General features: G+C 46.7%; 1 protein-coding gene across 23 annotated transcripts in view; it reads left to right on the top strand.

The window, feature by feature from the left end:
• The window catches only part of SCMH1 (Scm polycomb group protein homolog 1), a 163761-nt gene that overhangs the window by 133865 nt on the left and 9282 nt on the right, over window positions 1-20614 (top strand). For 21 of the 23 annotated variants that reach the window (XM_034650246.1, XM_034650200.1, XM_034650225.1 and 18 more), the window contains 2 exons: window positions 8782-8982; window positions 10701-10892. In XM_034650246.1, the coding sequence (XP_034506137.1) occupies window positions 8782-8982; window positions 10701-10892 (393 nt within the window). The remainder of the gene's footprint in view (window positions 1-8781; window positions 8983-10700; window positions 10893-20614) is intronic. The other 2 variants (XM_034650247.1, XM_034650241.1) reach the window with 1 other exon arrangement.

The raw sequence follows: 20614 nt of genomic DNA, 5'->3' as shown, positions 1-20614 counted from the left end.
TAATTTGCTCTTTTTTTCCTAGTTTCCTAAAGTTGCTTAGATTAATTTTTTTCAGAACTTTCTTCTTTTCTAATGTATACATTCAATGCTACGTATTTCCCTCTATCCACAGCTTTTGCTGCATCCCAGAAATTTTAATAAGTTGTATCTTTATTTTCATTTAGTTCAAAATATATTTAAATTTCTCTGGAGATTTATTCTTTGGCCCATGTGTTATTTATAAATATGTTGTTTAACCTCCAAGTTTTGGGGGATTTTCCACCTATCTTTCTGTTACTGATTTTTTATTTAATTCCGTTGTCTGAGAGCAAACATTATATGATTTCTATTCCCTATAAATTTGTTAAGGTATGTTTTATAGCCCAGTATGTGGTTTGTCTTCATGAATGTTTCATATGAGCTTGAGAAGAATGTGTGTTCTGCTGTTGTTGAGTGATGTAACCTATAGATATCAATTATATCCAGTTGATTGATGATACTGTTGTGTTCAACAACAACCTTATTGATTTTCTGCCTGCTGGATCTGTCCATTTCTGAGAGAGGGGTGATGAAGTCTCCAATTATAATAGTGGATCCATCTGTTTATCCTTGGAGTTCTATTAATTTTTACCTCTCATATTTTAATGGTTTGTTATTAGGTGCATATACAGTAAGAATTGATATATCTCCTTAGATAAATGACCTCTGTATCGTTATGTAATGCCCCTCTTTATCTGCAGTAACTTCCCTTGCTCTGTAGTCTGCTCTGTCTTAAATTAATATAACTATTCCCACTTTCTTTTAATTAGTGTTAGCATGGTATATCTTTCTCCGCCACTTACTTTTAATCTATATCTCTCTTTATATTTAAAATGGGTTTCTTGTAGGCAACGTATAGTTGAGTCTTGTTTTTTGATCCATTCTCAGAATCTGTCTTTTTTTTCTTTTAAGATTATTTATTTATTTGAGAGAGAGAGCAGAGCAAGCGAGGACACAAGTCAGGGGAGAGGTGGAGGGAGAGGGGGCTGCAGGCTCCCTCCTGAACAGGGAGCCCAGGGCAGAGTTCGATCCCAAAACCCTGGGATCATGACCCAAGCCAAAGACAGACACTTAACTGACTGAGCCACACAGGTGCCCCAGAATCTCTGCCTTTAAATTGGTGTATTTAAATCATTGATATTTAAAGTGATTACTGATATAGTTGGATAAATATCTACCATATATATTCAGTTTTCTATTTGTTGCCTTTATTCTTTGTGTCTATTTTTGTCTTCCACTTTTTCTCTGCCTTTGGTGGTTTTAACTGAGCATTTTATATGATTCCAGTTTTTCTCCTTTTTTAGTGTATGTTATACTTCTTTTTTATTTTTTGGTAATTACCCTAGAGTTTACAATATACATTTATAACTAATCCAAGTCTACTTTCAAACAGCACAGTGACACTTCACAGAAATAATAACAAGTAATCCTAATTCCTCCTTTCCATCCCTTGTATGATTGCTGTCATTCATTTCACGTATACATAAGTGTAAATAAGCATGTGTATATATGCATAAGCATACATGATCAAATACATTGTCGTTATTTTTATTTTGAAAGAACTGTTATCTGTTAGATCAGCTAAGAATAAGAAAATTAGGGGTGCCTGGGTGGCTCAGTCGTTAAGCGTTGGCCTTCAGCTCAGGGCGTGATCCCGGCGTTCTGGGATCGAGCCCCGCATCGGGCTCCTCTGCTGGGAGCCTGCTTCTTCCTCTCCCACTACCCCTGCTTGTGTTCCCTCTCACTGGCTGTCTCTCTCTGTCAAATAAGTAAATTTAAAAAAATCTTTAAAAAAAAAAAGAATAAGAAAATTAAGTTTCTGTTTTGCTTTCATCTGTTCCTTCTCCAGTGCTCTTCCTTTCTTTATGTAGATTTTAGTTTCTGATCTATATTATTTTCCTTCTCTCTAAAGAATTTCTTGAACCTTTCTTGCAAGGTAATCTACTAGCAACAAACTCCGTCTTTTTTTTTTTTTTTGTCTGAGAAAGTCTTTATCCTTTTCCTTTATCCTATCACTTTTGAAGTATAATTTTGCAAGGCACAGAATTCTAGGTTGGTAGGTGTTTTCCTTTAACACTTAAAGTATTTCACTCCAGTCTCTTCCTGCTCACATGGTTTCTAAGGTGGTTATTTTTAGTGTTGCTCCTGTGTAGGTGAGGGGGCTTTTGCCTCTGATTTCTTTCAAGATTTTTTTCTTTATTTTTGATTTTCTGCATTTTTATATAATATGCCTCGTTGTAGGGGGTTTCTTGGTATTTATCACGCTTGGTGTTCTCTGATCTTCCTGGATGTGTGGTTTGGTGTCTGATATTAATTAGGGGAAATTCTCTGTCATTATGTCTTCAAAAATTTCTTTTGTTCCTTTCTTTTTTCTCCTTGTGGTAGTCCTACTGTGTGTAGTGTTACCACAGCTCCTAGAGAGTCTCTTGGTATTTTTTTCAGTCTTTTTTTCTCTTTGCTTTTCAGTTTGGGAAATATCTATTCAGTATCATCAAGCTCAGTGATTCTTTTCTCAGCCGTGTCCACTAATAAGTCTACTAATGGTCCATCAAAGGCGTTATTTTCTGTTTCAGTGTTTTTGTTTCTAGCTTTTCTTTTTGATTCTCTTAGAATCTCCATCTCTCTGCTTACATTGCACATCTGTTTTGCATGCTGTCTACTTTATCCTTTAGAGCGCTTAGCATAATAATCATAGTTCTAAATTCCCAGTCTAATAATTCCAACGTGCCATGTCTGAGTGTCATTTCTAGTCTAAGACTGGTTTATTATGCATGTGCTTTGGTCTCGTGCTCTGTCTCTTAAAACTGCAGTTTTTGCCTTTTAGTGTACTTTGTAATTTTTCTCTTGAGAGTCAAGACATGATGTACTAGGTAAAAGGAGTTGTTGTAAATAGGCCTTTAGTAATGTGATGGTAAGGTGCTGGGAAGGAAGAAGTATTCTATAGTCCTATGATTAGGTCTCAGCCTTTTTGCGGGGGGCGGGGGGCATGCCCCTAAACTGTGAACTTCACCAGTATTTCTTATCCTACCTACCCTTAGGTGGTCCAGGATGGCTGGAGGGGGCTGGAATTGGGTATTTCCCTTCTCCCGGATAAGTTAGGCTCTGATAAATCCTGGCAGGATTTGGTAAAATAGCTCTGGTAAAGTAGTTTTTCCTGAGGGCAGGCCTTGTTAGGAAGAGTAGAACACTCTGGCATGTTTTTAAATGGTTCCTTTTCTGCACTCGCTGCTGGAAGCATGAGGGGATTTTTCTCCAATATTCACTAGGAGAATGTTGGTTGAGCTCCTGAAGGTAAAACTCACAAAAGGGTGGCACCCCCCCCCATGACTGGGTCCCCCTGGAGTCTTTAACTCTTAGACTTGTCCACGCTAAACTCCCAGCAGTTCATCATTTGCAGTTTAGATTTTCCTACCTTGGCACTGGTTACTGTGGAGGTTTCTGCTCATGGGTTTCTGCTTGGTAAAATGTGATTTTCTGTATTCACCTATCTCTCCACACTTGGGTAGCAGCAGTTTACCCTGTGACCTCACTTCTCTGACGGATCTAAAAAAGATTGTTAATCTTTCCATTTGTTCAGCTTTTCACTTGTTGTTGTTAGGGTGGTATGGCCACTTCCAAGCACTTTACATACTTAACCCTTCTCCAGTGTGTGTGTGTGTGTGTGTGTGTGTGTGTGTTCTAACAACCTCTGATTTCATGGATGCAGTACAAAACTGAAACATGACAGTTATAAATATCTTTACAACCTTAAGATTAGGAAGGATTTTGAAAACAAAACAAAAGCATAAACTATAAAAGTTATATAACCTTTTATACACCAGAAAAGAGTGATATCAATATATTCATCTATATTAACATTAAGATAGCTCATCTCTCTTCTACATGGCATCATTTAGGGTGGTTCAGCTGGGGCTGGAGAACCAAGTTCCAAGATGGTTCATTCACATGGCTAGCAAAATTGGTGCTGGCTGTTGGTTCTTCTCTGTATGGACCTCTCCAAAGGGTAGCTTGGGCTTCCTCATACCATGGTGGCTGCATTCTGACAGCAAGTGTCCCAAGAAACAGGAAGTGGAGGCTTCCATTTTCATAAGACTTAAGCCCCAAAATTAGCATAGTGTCATTTCCACCATATTCTACTGATTAAGCAGTCATAGAGCTCAGATTCAAGAGAAGAATAGACCCTACTCCTCAATGAGAAGAGGATCAAAGAATTATGGGCCATATTTGTAAACCACCTCCCTCTACTCTCTGGACATAAATTATTTACATTTTTCCCACTTAGGAAATTTATTCTTCTTGTAAGAGTCTCCATTAAATGTCCCATCCCTTTACAACAGCGGGGTCTTGATCCTAGAATCTCATCATCTAAACCAGAGCCAGGTGCAAATGAGACCTGTCAGGTGCAGATTCTCAAGTGTAGTAGCTTCTAGAGTGAGTTCTTCTCAATCCACAGACCTGTGAACTAAAGAAGAACACTGTGTGCTCGCCACATATCCAGCGTACAATGGTATAGGGTAACTTATGGATACTCCCGTTCGAAAGGAAGTAGTGACTGGTCTATAGAAATTCTGAAATCCAGCGGGGCACATGTTGCCAGTCCCTTAATTAGATCCAACACTACTTTCCTAGGGTTGTTTTCCATGGGTCTTGGTTTTGTCTTCTGAATCATCCTTCCTTTTCCATAAGAAAACTGAGATTGCATTCTTGGTCTTTGTCCCATCTGTACAAAGTTTTGGTCTTAAAAGATTCTTTTCATTTTGTACCATTTCTGTCCGTTTTAGTCGGAGCTGGCAGTGCTTCCACCAGAATGATTCTCATAGAAACTCGAGGGGTTTTCTATGAATGCTGTTGAGATTCCCTTCCTTAGACAAAAGCCACAACCTTAAATCTTTTGAAGATAAACCCTTCTCTACTTTGGGCTTCCTATATGGCTGCTATGAGACAATGCCCTTAAGATTCTTAAAAACTTAACCGTTTAAGGGAAAGAATCTGCAAAGCTGGCCTGTAAGATTCTTAGAGGGCCTTTTGGTCAGAAAGGGTCTGTGAACCATAGTCTTAAATCATTCTGGCCCCTTAATAAAATATTTTACTGTCCCATTCTGGATTTGACCCTTTCTTAATTTAGAATTGTTTGCCTTCTGAAAGGACTGGAAATGAAAAGCACTTTTATTTGTGAACTCTGTGAGTCCTGGGCTTTTTTATATTTTATGTTTTTTTTTAAGCTCATCTCTCTCATTTTGCATTTTTATCATAGGCAGTCAGAAGCCACCTGGCACTTTCATTACTTTGTCTGGAAGTCTCTAGCTATTTCACTGAGTCCCCCAGGTACATTTACTTCCTGATTCCATGTTACTGTAGGTGACAGTGTTGTCAGACTCTACGTCACTACCTAGCAAGTGTCTCCTATCCTCCATCTTCCAATAAGATTTTCCTCACTTGGGGCACCTGGGTGGCACAGCGGTTAAGCGTCTGCCTTCGGCTCAGGGCGTGATCCCGGCGTTATGGGATCGAGCCACATCAGGCTCCTCCGCTATGAGCCTGCTTCTTCCTCTCCCACTCCCCCTGCTTGTGTTCCCTCTCTCACTGGCTGTCTCTATCTCTGTCGAATAAATAAATAAAATCTTTAAAAAAAAAAAGTACCTGGAACAAAATATTGGATCGGCGTTCCTCANGGCAGCCTCCTCAAAACCTATAGGCCTCCATTCTCAAGTTGCTAAGAGAATCATTCTGGTGGAAGCATTGTCGGGTTGGACTAATGGGAATAGAGATGGTACAAAATGAAAAGAATCCTTTGACCCCCAACCTTTTACAGGCTTCTCTTCAAGCCCCTTTATGCTTTCACTCCTACCCTTTTTGGGGCCCTTTATTGCTTCTTTCTGCTTCCCAGTCCCAAAGCCAGTGCCATGTGTGTTGGGCTTTTGTTACTGCAACACCTTTTTTCTGGTACCACAACCCTTTCCAGTAATCTTTTGCTACATAGCAAACCACCACTAGACTTCGTGGCTTAAAACAACAGTGTGGGCAGGGCTAGGTGGCTGTCACTTAGGTCTGTTTCATGCGGTGTCAGCTGAGGTGGCTTGACTAGGGTCAGAGGACCCTTCCACCATATGGCTGACAAGTTGGTTTTGGCTGTTGATGTCTCTCCACATCGACCTCGCCACAGCACAGGGTGGTTTTGCCTCTTCACACATGGTAGTTGGGCTCCAAGAGTGAATGTCCCAAGACAGAAGAAGTGAAACTGACAGCTTCTTGATTAAGCCCTGGGCCCAGAAACTGGCACAGTGTCATTTCTACATAGTCTGTTGGTCAAGTAGCACAGAGATCGATGGAAGGGATGTCAGAGGTTTGGGACCCTTGTATGTATGTATGTATGTATGTATTTATTTATCTATTTAAAGAGGTTTTTTGGGGTGGGGGAAGAGCCACATTTTTAAACTGCCAGGTCTTCTAAAGGTTTTATAGTTTAGGGGTGTCTGGGTGGCTCAGTCAGTAAAGCGTCTGCCTTCCTCTCAGGTCATGATCTCAGAGTCATGGGCTCGAGCCCTGCATCAGGCTCACTGCTCAGCAGGGAGTCTGCTACAGATTCTGTCTCCTTCTCCCTCTACCCCTCCCTCACTCATGCTCACTCGCTCTCACTGTGTGTCTCAAATAAACAAGTAAATCTTTTAAAAAAATAAAAGGTTTTATAGTTTACCTGTTACATTTCACCCTTTAATCCATGTAGAATTTCTTTTTTGTAGTCATCACTGGACTGCTTATATTTTTTCCCTTTCATGTGTCTTAATTAAGTAAAATTCATGTGTGTGAAATATACTGTTTTAACGTACGATCAGATGAGTTTTAATCTGTGTAAGCACCAAGTAACCACAACCCCAGTCAAGATAAAGGTCATTTCTACCACCCCTAGAAGTTACATCATGCCTCCTTAAGGTCAGCCTTCTCTCCTACCTTTTTTCTGATTTCTATCCCTGTGGATTAGATTTTCCTGTTTTTGAACTTAATATATAAATGGAATTATACTCTGTGTACCTTTTGTGTCTGGTTTCTTTCACTAAAAATAATGTTTTTGAGAAGCACCCTATCAAGGTCCTTCTTTTGTACCACTAAGTGCTATTCCAGTAAGTGAATATGTCACAATTTATGTATGTATTCTCTTGTTGACGGACATTTGGGTTGGTTCTAGTTCTAGGCTGTTATGACCAAGCTGCTATGAATATTCTTGTGGGTCTCTTTTCATAGATCGAGGTCTTTGTTTATTTTAACTACTCTCCTTACCTCTTTGACTTCCTACATTTTTACTTGTTTTGTTTCAGTGAAGGAGTCATATCATGACATGCAAGTCCTAGCTGTTTCTTAACAGACATCGCCCAATCCTCCTTTCATTAGTTCTGCCTTCACACCCACCTCCAGAGACACCTGCCCATTCTTGGGCCTTTTGTGAATTACAAGATGAAACAGCTGGGTTCTCGTCTTTGCCCATTCTTGGTTAAGGATTCAGCTTTCTTGGGTCTGCTCAGTCAGTTGCTACTTTGCTTATCTGCTCTCCAGCTTCCAAAATCTTAAGCTGTCTGACTTATTTTGGAGGGTCTTAGGAGAGAACAGAGTTGAATGTGTATTTCAGTTTACCTTCCTTACCCTTTACCTTTTCTGTTCTTTCTTTTCCACCTCTCACCTTCCACATGCTGCCTTTCTCTTACTATTTTCCATTTCCTTGTCTCCATCTTGCTTTCCCTTTGAATTAGGTGAGGAGTCCTCACACAGCATGTGGCTCAGCCCCCTCACTTTACGGAGGCTAAAGCTGAGGCCCCGTGAATGAGGACGGCAATCCGTCCACAGCCAACACAGCTACCACTCTCAGCTTTTTCGCCTTTTACTAGCAAGAAAGATCTTTGCCCACCTGTTCCTCCTTCAGGCAGTGATCCATGGCGGCATGAGAAAACAGAGTACCCTGCTCAGGTGGGGCCCAGAAGGCACATCAGAATGTCATAGCTGACCAGGCTGCCGTGGGTCCTCTCCGGAGACCAAGAAAGCACCTCTGTTGCAGACTGCCTCTTAATCCTGCACCCACTCTGTTCCCACCCTAGCACCGTGCCAGCTGGGGGGCTGCAGTAGGACAGGGCCCCGCTGGCGTGACAGGAGCAACTACTGAAACACATAGCACTCTCTAGATGGGCCCCTCAGGCTCTTTCTGTGGTTTTCTTCATTCCCATATTTGTCTTCATTCCCATATTTGTCTTTGGGCCTGAGTGTTAATACAGGAGATAATGAAGGGACTCCAAGGCCCAGAGCAGAAATCAAGGCAGGTGACCCGTGGTGTGACCGTTCTAAGTGCAAGGCCAAACACACACAAGCACGCTCCGGCTGACATCGCCATGGCCCTACCACTCCTTACACCTACAACATGAGAGATACAAAGACTGTGTGAGGTGACCGAGTCCTGGACATGAAAGGACATACATCTGCAGAATTGTTTGGATTCCCTTTCTGGCACACAGAAGACAGAGTACAAGTTCTGTGCCTTGGCTTTTGGTCTGGGCTGTCCTTCCAGCAGGCTGTGTTCCCAGAGCCTTTGGTCATGCAATTTGGGCTGGTTGCAGCTGGACACAGCCACCCTCTGCCCCCTCCCAGTGTTTCACCAGCCTAGCAGCTGAGAATCCTGCTAGGGACCAGAGCCCAGAGTGTGCGAGACAGAAGAGAGCACTGTTCTGTCACTTCTGTACCCCGGCCGCTCTTTAAGCTGCTTTGACTCTTTGTCTCCTGCAGTTTGTATTTACTTGAACAAGAATGGCAGCCCCGGCCCCCACTTAGATAAGAAGAAGGTCCAGTTGCTCCCTGACCATTTCGGGCCAGCCCGCGCCTCCGTGGTGCTGCAGCAGGCCGTCCAGGCTTGCATCGACTGTGCATATCATCAGAAAACCGTCTTCAGCTTCCTCAAACAGGGCCACGGTGGTGAAGTGATCTCAGGTAAGCACCCTGAGTCTGATGTGGCCTCCTAGCCAGAGGGGCAGGCCTTCTCCACTGGCTGATTTCTGGCAAGGCCTCCTGGTTCCTACTTTACGCCTATAGGCTCTGAAGAAACGGGAAGGGATTCCGTCCCCCCAAGATTCCTCCTTTTCAACTCCCGGCACCCCTGTGAGCCCTGTGCACGCCTCTGCCACGCAGAGTGCCCACACAGACTCTGCTCAGCCAGGCCTCCAGGCAGCCCCTGTCCGTGTACCCGCTCGGCCTCCGCATACCGGAAGTAGATGGGTGTTGCTGGAAAGGCATTCCAGGAGAAAGAATCCAGAGGGGCTGTGCTGTGGCGACAGGCGCTTCTCCAGACTGCCACAGCCTCCCACCTGGCCTCGGGGGACCACGGGACTCTTGTCGTCTTCTGACCCCTTAGCTGCCCTGTCCTAAGGCAGCCCTGTTACAAGGGAGCTGAATCCCAGGGCAGACTGGGAAAAACCATTCCCTCTGTCTCTCCTGCTCTGTCTGATTCAGCTGCACTGTGTTTTTTGTTTTCACTGAGAATATTCACTTTTCCTGCTGTGCCCTGGTTCTGTTTCAATGTTCCCCAGTCCAGAACCGCACTCCTTACCCACCAAACCTATGAAGACTTGACCTGGAGCCATTCAGTCTCAGCTGCACGGTGCTGCGTGGTCTCCACCCTGTCCCTCTAACGGGTTGCGGTGTCTGGCCTCAGGAGGCCCAGCTGACGTGGAAGACCCCAGGAGGACCTGTATTCTCCTAGAAGACCCCATAAATAACTTATTCTGCTAGCACACCTTTAGTGAGGGGAGGGGGAGGGGGAGGAGCGGTGTCGGCTGAGAGGTGTTCTGATGTGGGAGAGATGCGTACAGGGTGGTGTGGGAGCCCAGGCGAGGGAGCAGTTGTCTGTGTGGAGGATGAGGGCAGGCGTAGAAGGCATTGTTCTAGAATGCTGAGGACTGCTGGGAAATCAAGCCTTCCTTTCCTTCTGAGGCCAAGGCTTCTGTGCGGTAATCTGTGGGGACCCAGCCTTCTTTGTTGCCTGTGTGGAGTTGCTGTCGCCCACACCTTTTCTAGGGTTCTCTTGCCCCGAAACTGGTTCCCGGGAATGGCCTATCTCCCCATTTCCTTGCTGCCCTCAGAGACAAATGCAAAGGCCTTCTGCTTTGTAAGGATTATATGGACACTTCTTGAATAGAAATAGATAGGAAGTAAAATAAAACCAAGCGTGGAATGGTTCCAAATGTTGCTGAAACTCTAGTGCCCTCCTGCAGATGGGATCGTGCACCTAAACCATTGCTGGCCACAGCTGTGTTCCCCCGTCTGCCCAGCTTCTCTGGTCTTGGGCACTTCTTATGGAAAGAGAACCCGAAATGAACAGATTTCCTGGAGGAGGCCCAGCCAACTGATGGAGCAGATAGAGTTATGTTCACAGTTGTTTTCACAAGTCGAGTAGAATCACTTCAGAGCCCTGGTGCAACAGCCGCGGCCTGGCCACTCCCATTACAGCAAGCCCTTTGGAGTTGGAGGCAAAAATCAAACCCTTGAGGGAGGGAAGGGAGGGGTGGGGTGGTGGGAGGGAAAAACCTGGGCACTGATTGCTTTGTGTAACCAGGTAAGCCGGAGGCAAGCGGTAGGCTGGGCTCCTCCTGCCCCTCGCTGCCCTGCGCTGCCAGGCTGACGTGCTCAGCCCTGTTTCCTTAATTCCACAGCCGTGTTTGACCGTGAACAGCACACTCTCAACCTCCCAGCAGTCAACAGCATCACCTACGTCCTGCGCTTCCTGGAGAAACTCTGCCACAACCTTCGCAGTGACAATCTGTTTGGCAACCAGCCCTTTACACAGACTCACTTGTCACTCACCACCACCGAGTACAGCCACAGCCACGACAGGTACCTACCAGGTAGGAGCTGGGATGGGGCCTGGGCTAAGAACGGGGCACAGGGCTAGTCGCAGCGCCAGCCGGGGCCCGGGGCCGGCCCTTACGCCTGCCAGCCCGGCACCCATGCTCCCGAGATCTGGCTTTCTGTCCCTCGCCTTTGCCGCGCCCGGGACTCCTTGGTCTCTGCCCAACTCTGCTCTCTCCATCGTTTTGTCTCCTCTCTCTAGGGTTAACCTTCTGTCCTCTGGATTTTTATCCCTAGAAAACGGTGCTTCCCGGTTCCCTTTCTGAGCCCCATGTGGCCTGTGGAGCCACCCTGAAGTCACAGTACCCCTCCCTGTGTGAAGCCAGCAGCGAACGCCTCAGGGAGCTCTCCCCTTGCCAACAGGAAGGTTTAGACTCAGGCTACAGATTGAGAAATGTGCTCCCCAGTGATCGGCCGTGCGCGCTTTCCTTTGGCGCGTAGCCCTAGCTTCTCCAGCACTGCCTGTCTAGCAAGTCAGTTCAAGTTCCTGCCGTCGCCACCTGAGCTGGAAAATAGCTCTCTCAGTGAGCAGAGCAGAGCAGACCACAGCGGGAAAGCGGAGGCCACGTGGCCGGGGCCGGATCAATGACTAAGCACTTCCGAGAGAGGTTACAGAGGGAAGGGAACTGAGCATCGCTCATCTGGAGCCGGGGACCCAGCACGACAGGGAGGGGAGCAGAGCTCGGCCCCACACGTAGCGAGGTAGGTTGTCGTGGAGAGAGGGAGCACAGGCCCGTGAGCAGAGTCCCTCGGACCTCATCCTGGGCAGAGGAGCAGAGAGCTAGTGCGGTCAGTGCTGGGGCCATGCTGTCCATCGGTGAGGGAGCCGAAGTCTAAAAGGTGCCCCCCCGACTTGCTCAAGTCTTTTTCCCACATGGCCTCCCCTAGCGTCTTTTTATCATTGTCTTAACTCACTCCTGATAAAAGTGCCACTTTCGAGAACGTGCCTGAGGAAGTGACTGCTCACCCAGCACCCGCAGCCCTGCCTCCATCTAGACCTCTTTCCCCCAGTGAGCACTGCTGCTGTGACTTGCATGCAGGGCAGAAAGACAACCCGAATTTCAAATACTCCTTGGGAGGGCCAGACCAGTCTGGTCCCTGCAGACATGTCTGTGCCCCCTCTCACTGCTCTGTTTCTTGGGAGGGAACTTCTTCTCTAACCTGCTGTCCTGCTTGCTTTCATCATCAGAATCTGAGAACAGAAAAAAACATTCTTAGCATGTTGGACTGGGGGTTTGGGCTGGGCACGGTGGCGGTGGGGCAGACAAAGGCAGCTGGTTAAATATCCCCAGCTCTTGGCCTTCAGGAACTCTGAACTGCACTGAGTAATGAAAGTGAGGCCTCCCTGAGCTTCTGGAAGAATGGATACACAAAAGGGGGTAGTGAACACAAGGGCTAGCTGCTATTCTAGAGAGAGATTTCTCCAAGAACCAGGAACCGAGAATTCTTCAATGGAGCGGCAGCATTAAGAACGAAGAGAATGGTCTGGGAGCAGCGTGCCGAGACTGGCAGGGATGTACATGCTAGGCCTACGGTCATGGAGGGAGTTTGGAATTGAGGCCTGAGGTTTCCTGGGAATTGGGTTCCAGTTTGCATCTCTCTGATTCAGCTGCCAGAAAGGAGGAAGCAAGCTTCAGCCACTCTGCCCTCTTCCTCACCAGCTAAGAGACAAAGACCATGTTACCACATTCCACCATTGGCTGCCCCTCTTGCTGCCCTCATTTTCAGACAGATTCAGCCAACTCTGTGGGCCTTCCTCTGCTCTCTCTCTAACTTCTTTACCCCATCCTGGTGCTTAGCAGCTTGGCTGCTCTCACCCCAGTTTCTGTTTGCTTCCCTGAGGTGAACGTTCTCACTGTGCCCGGACAAGCCAGAGCTTTGCCTCGATTTCTCAGCCCTCTGTTTCATTTGTCTTTCCCGCCTGCCTGCCCGACTCTCGGCTCCACCTCTGACCATCTGTCATTTCCTGTGCTTTCCTGATGCTTACCCCGCCTCTGCCAACGAGCCTGGTCGGCACAGTGCTGTCTTTTGCTTTGCCCCTCGGAGCTGGGGTTTATCACTCCCACCCTCCTGCCCAGCTCCACACTTCTGCTAGTTCGGCACCCAAAGCTACCACCTCGTATCTGGGTACTTACGGAGCCTCACCTTCCCTGCCCTGCAGCTTGTCTCCACACTACCCTAGCCTTGGTCTTGCCTGACCGACCATGCACTTCCGGCATAGCAGATAGTCGCCAAAATGCAGATCCCATTAGGCTTCCTCACCTAAGTTGAGACTTGACTTTTTTCCTCCACTGTTTTATTTTGAAAAACTTCAAAGCTACAGAAAAGTTGCACAAACAGTACAGTGAGCAGCCAGGGAGTCTTCATCTAGATTTACCACCTCACTGTTTGCAGTATTTACTATGCCTGTTCTCTGCGTAGCTTTATGTACTGAACCATGTGTGAGTTAGCTGCAGATGAGAGACCTGATCCTTAACAAACTTTCCCATGTATCTCCTAGGAGCAGGGAACGCAATGCTGTTCTCGCACCGGAGAAATTGAACATTAATAAAATCTACCAGCTGATGTATATAGTCCATATCAAGTTTCCTCAGTGGTCCCAGAAATGTCATTTTAGCTGTTTTTCCCCTAATCCAAGATCCAGTGATGTAGTTGTTCTGTCTCTTTACTTCCCTTTTATCTGCAGCAGTTTTCCAGACTGTTTTCTACCTTCCATGATATGACACGGGCATTTTAAAAAGGTCAGGCCGGTTGTCAGACACTCTGTGCCAGACTCTGTACTGGCCTCTGGGGAGCCAGAGGCGAGACCAACTCCCGCCCCGTGCTGCAAGCGTGCCCGCCGAGAGAGGGGCCCAGGGAGACACGCATGTGGCGTGAGCCGGGAGTGACGAGTGACAAGCAAGCTGAAAGAAGAGGTCAAGAAGGGTTCCTGGGGGAGGCAGTGTCCGATTAGGGTCGCTTCTTCAGAACTCCCCACACGGTTGTGTGAGGTAAGAGGCCTGTGAACTTAGGTGAGAGAGCTCCTTCCGGCCCTCAGAACTGACAGCGTGAGACAGGAGACGGCTCATTTAGTGGGTCCCAGGGACTCTTCATCTCAGCTGTAACGGAAACCGCCCAGCATTCGCTTCTAGGTCTGCTGCTTGGGGATTGCCCAGATTGCTCTCTGCAGGAGGAAGGGGTGCATTTGTCTCATGGTGGTAAGTTCCCTGTACCTGTCTTTCTAGTTGCCATCCTGGTCTTCTGAGCTTATAAAGGGGTTCTCCCATCAAAATCCTAAAAGTCACAGGATTAAAGCCAAATAACTGTGAAATCTGTTAGGATATCCCTTCAACCCCCTGCAGGGTTTCCTCATAGAACTGTCAGAGTTCTAAGATACACAAATGTTCATAATTAATTGGACCTGTATTGAGTCCATTATTCAGTCAGTCAGTCAACCCAGAATTTATTGGCTGCACCACACCAAGCTCTGGTGTAGGCACAGAGAGGGCTCCACAGTAAACAGGAGTCCAGGTCCTTACACCCAGAGTTTACAGCCTGGTAGAGAAGAGGAACAAATAAGCAAACAGCTCATTTGTGGTGATATGTACTTTCATAGGACAAGGTCAGAGTTCAGAAGTTCAAACCACGTGTCAGGGAAGACTTTCCAGAAGAAATGGTATATCTAAGCTTGGATCTGAAGGAGCAGGATAACCAGGTGAAGATGCCACAGACCCAAGGTGGTGGAGGAGGGGAGTGATGGAGAATGCTCCAGTTGCCTGAATAGCATGTGAGACCATGAGGGACAACGGGGAGCACGACCCGGGTCAGAGGAACCAGATGTCTGGCACAGCTGAGATCCAGCGTGGCAGGGACGGTTGTGGGAGACGGGGCACAGTGGAGGCAGCGGCCCAGTTGGAAGAGCTAACTGACCACGTCAGCGGCTTTATGTCATTGAGCAGCGAGGACCTGGGGAAGGGACACAGTCAGGTCTGTGCTTCCGAGAGGTCGCTCAGGATCCTGGGTGGGAGAATGGATTGGTGTGGAGTGATGCAGTAGGCAGGGAGACTAGCCGGGAGCTTTGTGTGGGAGGACTCTGTGTCCTCTTAGATTTGGGGATAATCCTTTCCTTCAGTATCCACATCTACATAACATAAAATGAATCCCCGCCCCACATCATTCAGACTAGCTTTCCTGCTCTGACTCAGTCCTTAGCCCCTCTTCCCCTGACCACTGTCCTAGCTGACAGTCTCTCCCTAAGCTCCTTTGCCCCAAACATGTGATCTAGTTCCTCAGCCTTCATTTCCCTAAGAAAAGACGAATGCAAGGCTGTTGAGTATAATAAACTTGTACTGAAGTTTGGGGGGAAAGGAAAGAATCATCACAAAGAGCAGAAAGCATTTTAACATTTTTGTTTTATCTTGTTTATCAGCGGGGCGTCCGGGTGGCTCAGTCAGTTAAGTGTCTGACTCTTGATTTCGGCTCAGGTCATGATCTCCGGGTCGTGGGATCCAGCCCTGCATGGGGCGGGGGGGGGTCCACTCTCAGCGGGGAGTCTGCTTGAGATTCTCCCCCTCCCCCCACTCGTGCTTGCACACACACTCTCTCTCTCTCTTAAAAAAAAACTTCGTGTTAATGTTTATCAGCTGTTACAGGACATATCTTACTGGCTTCTTTCACCTTAGGCCTCAGCCTGCTGCCATTTCGGGGACCCACTCTGAGTTTGGGGGATTTTCTTCTCTGTTCTCTATTCCTTCCATCCCATACCTCCTCCTTTCCCAGCTATCAGCAGGCAACTCGAAATTACTGTATCATGTGAAATAATTTCATTTCCTTTGGTCTCAGCTTTCCCCAACCTTGTCTTTCTAACCAAAATTATTTAACAATGTAATGTAAATGAAGGAACCATGTAGCCCACCCAAATCTATACTTTCAGCAACTCAGAGAACAGAGAAGTTATTGGTGGAGAGATTTGTTCCATCTTTCCTCTGTTCTCTTTTTTCTGCCTTCCTGTGGATTAATACAGTTTTTGTTTTTATGATTTTGTTCTATTTCCTTGTTGACTTATTAGCTATAACTCTGTTTCATTTTAGTGATTGCTTTAGTTTATATTATACATTTTTTACATATCACAAGCTACCTTAAAGCCATAATCATATCCCTTTACATATTGTGTAAGAACCTTACATCTCTGTACTTTCACTTCCCACCTCCTGCCCTTTGTGCTATTGTCACTGTACATTTACATTTTACATTTTATCCCACTCTATATTGTTATTATTTTACTTTAAATACGTAATTTTTTTTCTTAGGGAGGGAGAGATGGGGGGGCAGGAGGAGAGGGAGAGAGAGAACCCCAGTGCGGGGCTCGGTCTCACAACACTGAGAGCACGATCCAAACCAAAATCAAGAGTCAGTCACCTAGCCGACTCACCCAGGTGGGTGCCCCAATAGATAATTATCTTTTAAAGACTTTATTAACAGGGGCGCCTGGGTGGCCCAGCGGTTAAGCGTCTGCCTTCGGCTCAGGGCGTGATCCCGGCGTTGTGGGATCGAGCCCCACGTCAGGCTCCTCTGCTGTGAGCCTGCTTCTTCCTCTCCCACTCCCCCTGCTTGTGTTTCCCTCTCTCGCTGGCTGTCTCTATCTCTGTCAAATAAATAAATAAAATCTTTAAAAAAAAAAAAAAAGACTTTATTAACAGAGGAAAAATAGTCTTAATATAAAAGGAAAGATTCTTTTTTTATTTACCCTTTCATAGTTACCATTTCTGGTACTCCTCATTTTTTCAACATAGGGCCAGAGTTTCAGACCCTCTTCCCGCCTAGAGGACTTCCCTTAACATTTCTCCTTTTTATGGCTTACTGGACACAGATTCTTTCAGCTTCTGTATCTTTGAAAAAGTCTTTTTTTAAACCTGCGGTTTTGAAAGATACTTTTGCTGAGTTTAGAATTGACTTTTTTGTCATTCGGCATTTTTTAAAAGATGTCACTCCATTGTATTCTGGTTTGCTTTGTCTTCTATGAGAAGTCTGCTGTCTTTCTTCCTTTTGGTCCTGTGGTCTTTTATTTATTTTTTTTTTTCCTGGATGCTTTTAAGGTCTTTTGTTTAGTGTTGGTTTTTAGCAGTTTGATTATGGTGTGCTTTGGTGAGGTTCTCTTCATGCCTCCTGCGCTTGGAGTCCACTCACCTTCCTGGACATGTGCGTTTACAGTTTTTATCAAATTTGAAAAAATTTCTACCATTCCTTCTCCGTATATCTTCTGTCACCTCTCCTTTGGAGACTCCAGTTAAACATATATGAATCTTCTTGAAGTTTTCCCACAGTTTAATGATGCTTTTTAAAATTTGTTTAGCCTTTTTTTCTGTTTTATTTTGGATGAATTCTATCGCTATGTTTGAGTTAGCTCATCTTTTCTTACATCTGCAGTGTCTGATTACTCTTAATCCATCTCGAGGTATTCATCTCAGACATTGTGTTTTCATTTCTAGAAGTTTGACTTGGGTCTTTGTATATCTTCAGCGTTTCTGCTTAACCTGCATACTCTTTGCTCTGCCTTCTTGAGCATTTGAAATATAGTTATAAACACCTCTCCAGTGCTCTGGTCCATGAACTGTAGCTCCCTTGACCTGTCCAGACCCTGATCCATCTCCTCAGCTCCGGGAACTCACCGGGCTCTATCTGATATTCCCCTCCCTACCCCGTGGCCTGGAGACTGCAGACAGCTAAGAGCAAGCCTAGGGCTCACCTTGTTTGTTCCCCCTTCTCAGGAATCACTGTCCTGCACTACCTGATGCCCAGCGTCTGAAAACTGTTATTTCATGTATTTTGTCATTTTGTTTTTAGTTGTTTCAAGCAGTCAGATACAACTAGTCCGTGCTGTGGAAATCCTAAATGTATCCTGAATCCATGTACATCTTATCATCTCTACTGCCTTCGCCATTATCCTCTCCTGGCCTGAGAGGTCCTTTCTGGCCTGCCTGGTCTCCTTGCTACCTCTCTTGTTCTTCTCTGCTCCATTTTCTACTTAAGAGCCCAAATGGTGTTCTTCAGACATAGTGAGATTATGGCACTCCCCCAACTAAAACTCTGTGGTGGCATTCTTGGACAAGCCAGGTGTCTTACTTTCATTTGCAGTATTCTGCATGATCTGGTCCTTGCCTACCTCTCCAAACTCATCCCTTCCTTCCGTACATTTTAGCTACACTATTCTTCCTCATTTCCCCAAATTTTCCGAACTGTTTTCCCCCTCAGGATCTTTCTGTAAGCCACCAGGCAGCGGCCCTTAGCCATTGCACCAGGGGGCCTACGGCAGATCCTTTCCATGATTAGGTCCCACCCGAGCCAAGCCAACTCCTTGGCCCTTCCCACAGAATTCTCTGTGGGTGGGGAGGCGTCCTGGGTCAAGCTCCTATCCTTTGCAATTTTTCTTAGAGACCGAATGTTTAGATAATGCTTGGGATTCAGTAGGGCCACCAGTGAACCCTAAAACCAAGCACATTGTCTACCACACCTCCACTTGGACTCTTCAGACCACAGCTTTTAAACATCAAGTTGTCAGGGACACTTCTCAAGGTCTCCTCATCTAAAAAAGCTCCCCGTGTTATTTTTCGTCTGAATACCCTGTTCCTGTGTTGTTCTCAGTATCTGTCACCCTGTCATATAGCAAGTACTCCGCAGGATTTGTTGAGTGGCAGTGTGGTAGAGGGTGTGGGACACGTAGTCCAAGCACAGGTTGCTCTAATGAGACAGACTGAAGCACACACGAGGGCTGGCTAGACTGGGTCCTGTGCTGCGGAAGGGTTTTCTTAGATACATAGCACTAGTTTCTTTCGTTCATTTCACCCCAGGAAGGGGAAAGTGTAGAGCCCTCCTCTACTCTCAGAAGTGGAAAGTACTCTAGAGGTGATCTCGCGTCCAGCCCAACAGACAAGGGTGCTCATCTGACTTCTGCTTATACTCCCAGTGACAGGTTGCTGACTGTCACCTTGGGCAGTCGATTTTGTTGGACGCTTCTGATTGTTAAAATGCCCTCTCTTGAGCCAACATCTGTCTTCTTGTAACTCCTCCCCTCTGTTTTACTCTCTGCCTTTCGAAAGACCCAACCTGCAGTCCAGTTTTCTTCCTTTCCTATGACTGCCCTTAGGGTATTTGTCTCCCCTATCTTTTCTCCAGACTGTACATTCCCAGGCTCTTTCTCCTTTGCATGATTTCTAGACTTCTCCCTACCGGTCTTGCCATCCTCCCCCAGGAACTCTAGTTTTAAGGTAGCCTTACAAGGTGATACTCAGAGAAAATCTGCTTCTCACTGAAACTCAGTGTGTAAGGAAAGGTCCTTACCTGTCTGTTTACCTCTGTGTACCCCCTCCCTAGCATAGCAGCTAGTGCACAAATGTTTGTTCAACAAAGGGAGGAGTTCCCTCTCATGCTGACTGTTCTCGTGTCTCTAGCGCATCCACAGCAGACCTGATTTACATTGACCCTGTGAGGTTCAGCGTCTTTTTAGAGATGGCCAAACTGAGTCCCAGAAAACGGGCAGTGATCACTGAGTGGTGGTCATGCCAGAAATAGAACTCAAGTCTCTCAGCCCTAACTTCTGACCCCGGGGCCAGTGGTTGCAAAGTTTCTTATGTTTTAATAGCAGAACTCCTTGTTGCAAAGGTAAGATTATATGAAAACTCTGGGGTGTAAAAGTTAAAACCAGAGCTGTTCTGCTGGAAGCCGGGGTGAGGCCCAGAGCCCTCCTCACTGGGCCTCCCTGTGGAGGCCCTCAGGGCGGCGTGGAGCCCAGTGTGATAGCACGGCAGGCTCCCGCACTGCCCTGTCTCACTGATGCGGCCGGGGCCTCGGCCGGTCGGCCTCAAGGGGACGACGACCTGCAGAGTGCTGGGCATGATGCTTCGTTTGTCCACTGCGTCTCATTAGGAGAGCTTTGCTGACCTTGCCAATGCGGGTGCCACCCGTCCAGATGGCCAGTCCCCTCAACTCAGACCCCCGGTCTCAGCTGTCGTTCCCAGCATCGCTGAGAGGAAGACACGCTGACTTGCGTCAGCAGCGGGGGAGCCCCTGGTACTGTCATAGTTACTCTTCACATCCATGGGCTCAGGTGAGGCTCGCGATACTGTCCCCAGTCTTTGCCAGGTAAAATGAGGTCTGGAAAGGGGAGGCCGCCCTGCCAGCACATGCAGGAACTACATTTCAGCTTTTTCTTGAGTTACTGCGGAGGACTTGGCTTTGCCCTCTAACTCTGAGTGAAGAAGAAATAAAAGGACAACTCCCCACCTTGGCAGAGTCCATACCGTTCTGTCTTCTCATGTGATGTTCTCAGCAAGACAGAGGGGGATTTTTCCCCCCATTTTACAGAGGAGGGAGCTGGTGCTGAGAAAATAAGCAGCTTGCCTGGGATCAAATATCTAGTGAAAGGCAGGAGCCCAGGCCTAGAACGCAGGCCTCCTGCCTGCTGGCTTGAGCACCTGTTCTTGTCTCAAAAGTGGGACGCTGCTGTGGTCGTGTCTCCTGGAAAACAGGAATGGACAGTTCATCTGCAGAAAGGGGGGGGGCTGAGGTTCAAGAGCCCAGAGCCGCTCCCTTCAGAACCATTTCTGGGGAAGGGCTTCATCAGTCCCACTGCCTGAGAGAGGGGCCCGTAGCTCCCTCCTGCTAGATTTGCCTTTACGCCCCTGGTTACCAAGCAAGTTCAGGTGGGTATTAGAAAGTAGTCCTAAAATCCTAACCCATCTTG

The sequence above is a fragment of the Ailuropoda melanoleuca genome, chromosome 2, assembly GCF_002007445.2.
Source record: "Ailuropoda melanoleuca isolate Jingjing chromosome 2, ASM200744v2, whole genome shotgun sequence".
Lineage (NCBI taxonomy): Eukaryota > Metazoa > Chordata > Mammalia > Carnivora > Ursidae > Ailuropoda > Ailuropoda melanoleuca.
The sequence above is the reverse complement of the archived record's forward strand: the minus strand, read 5'-3'. Positions and strand labels throughout refer to the sequence as shown.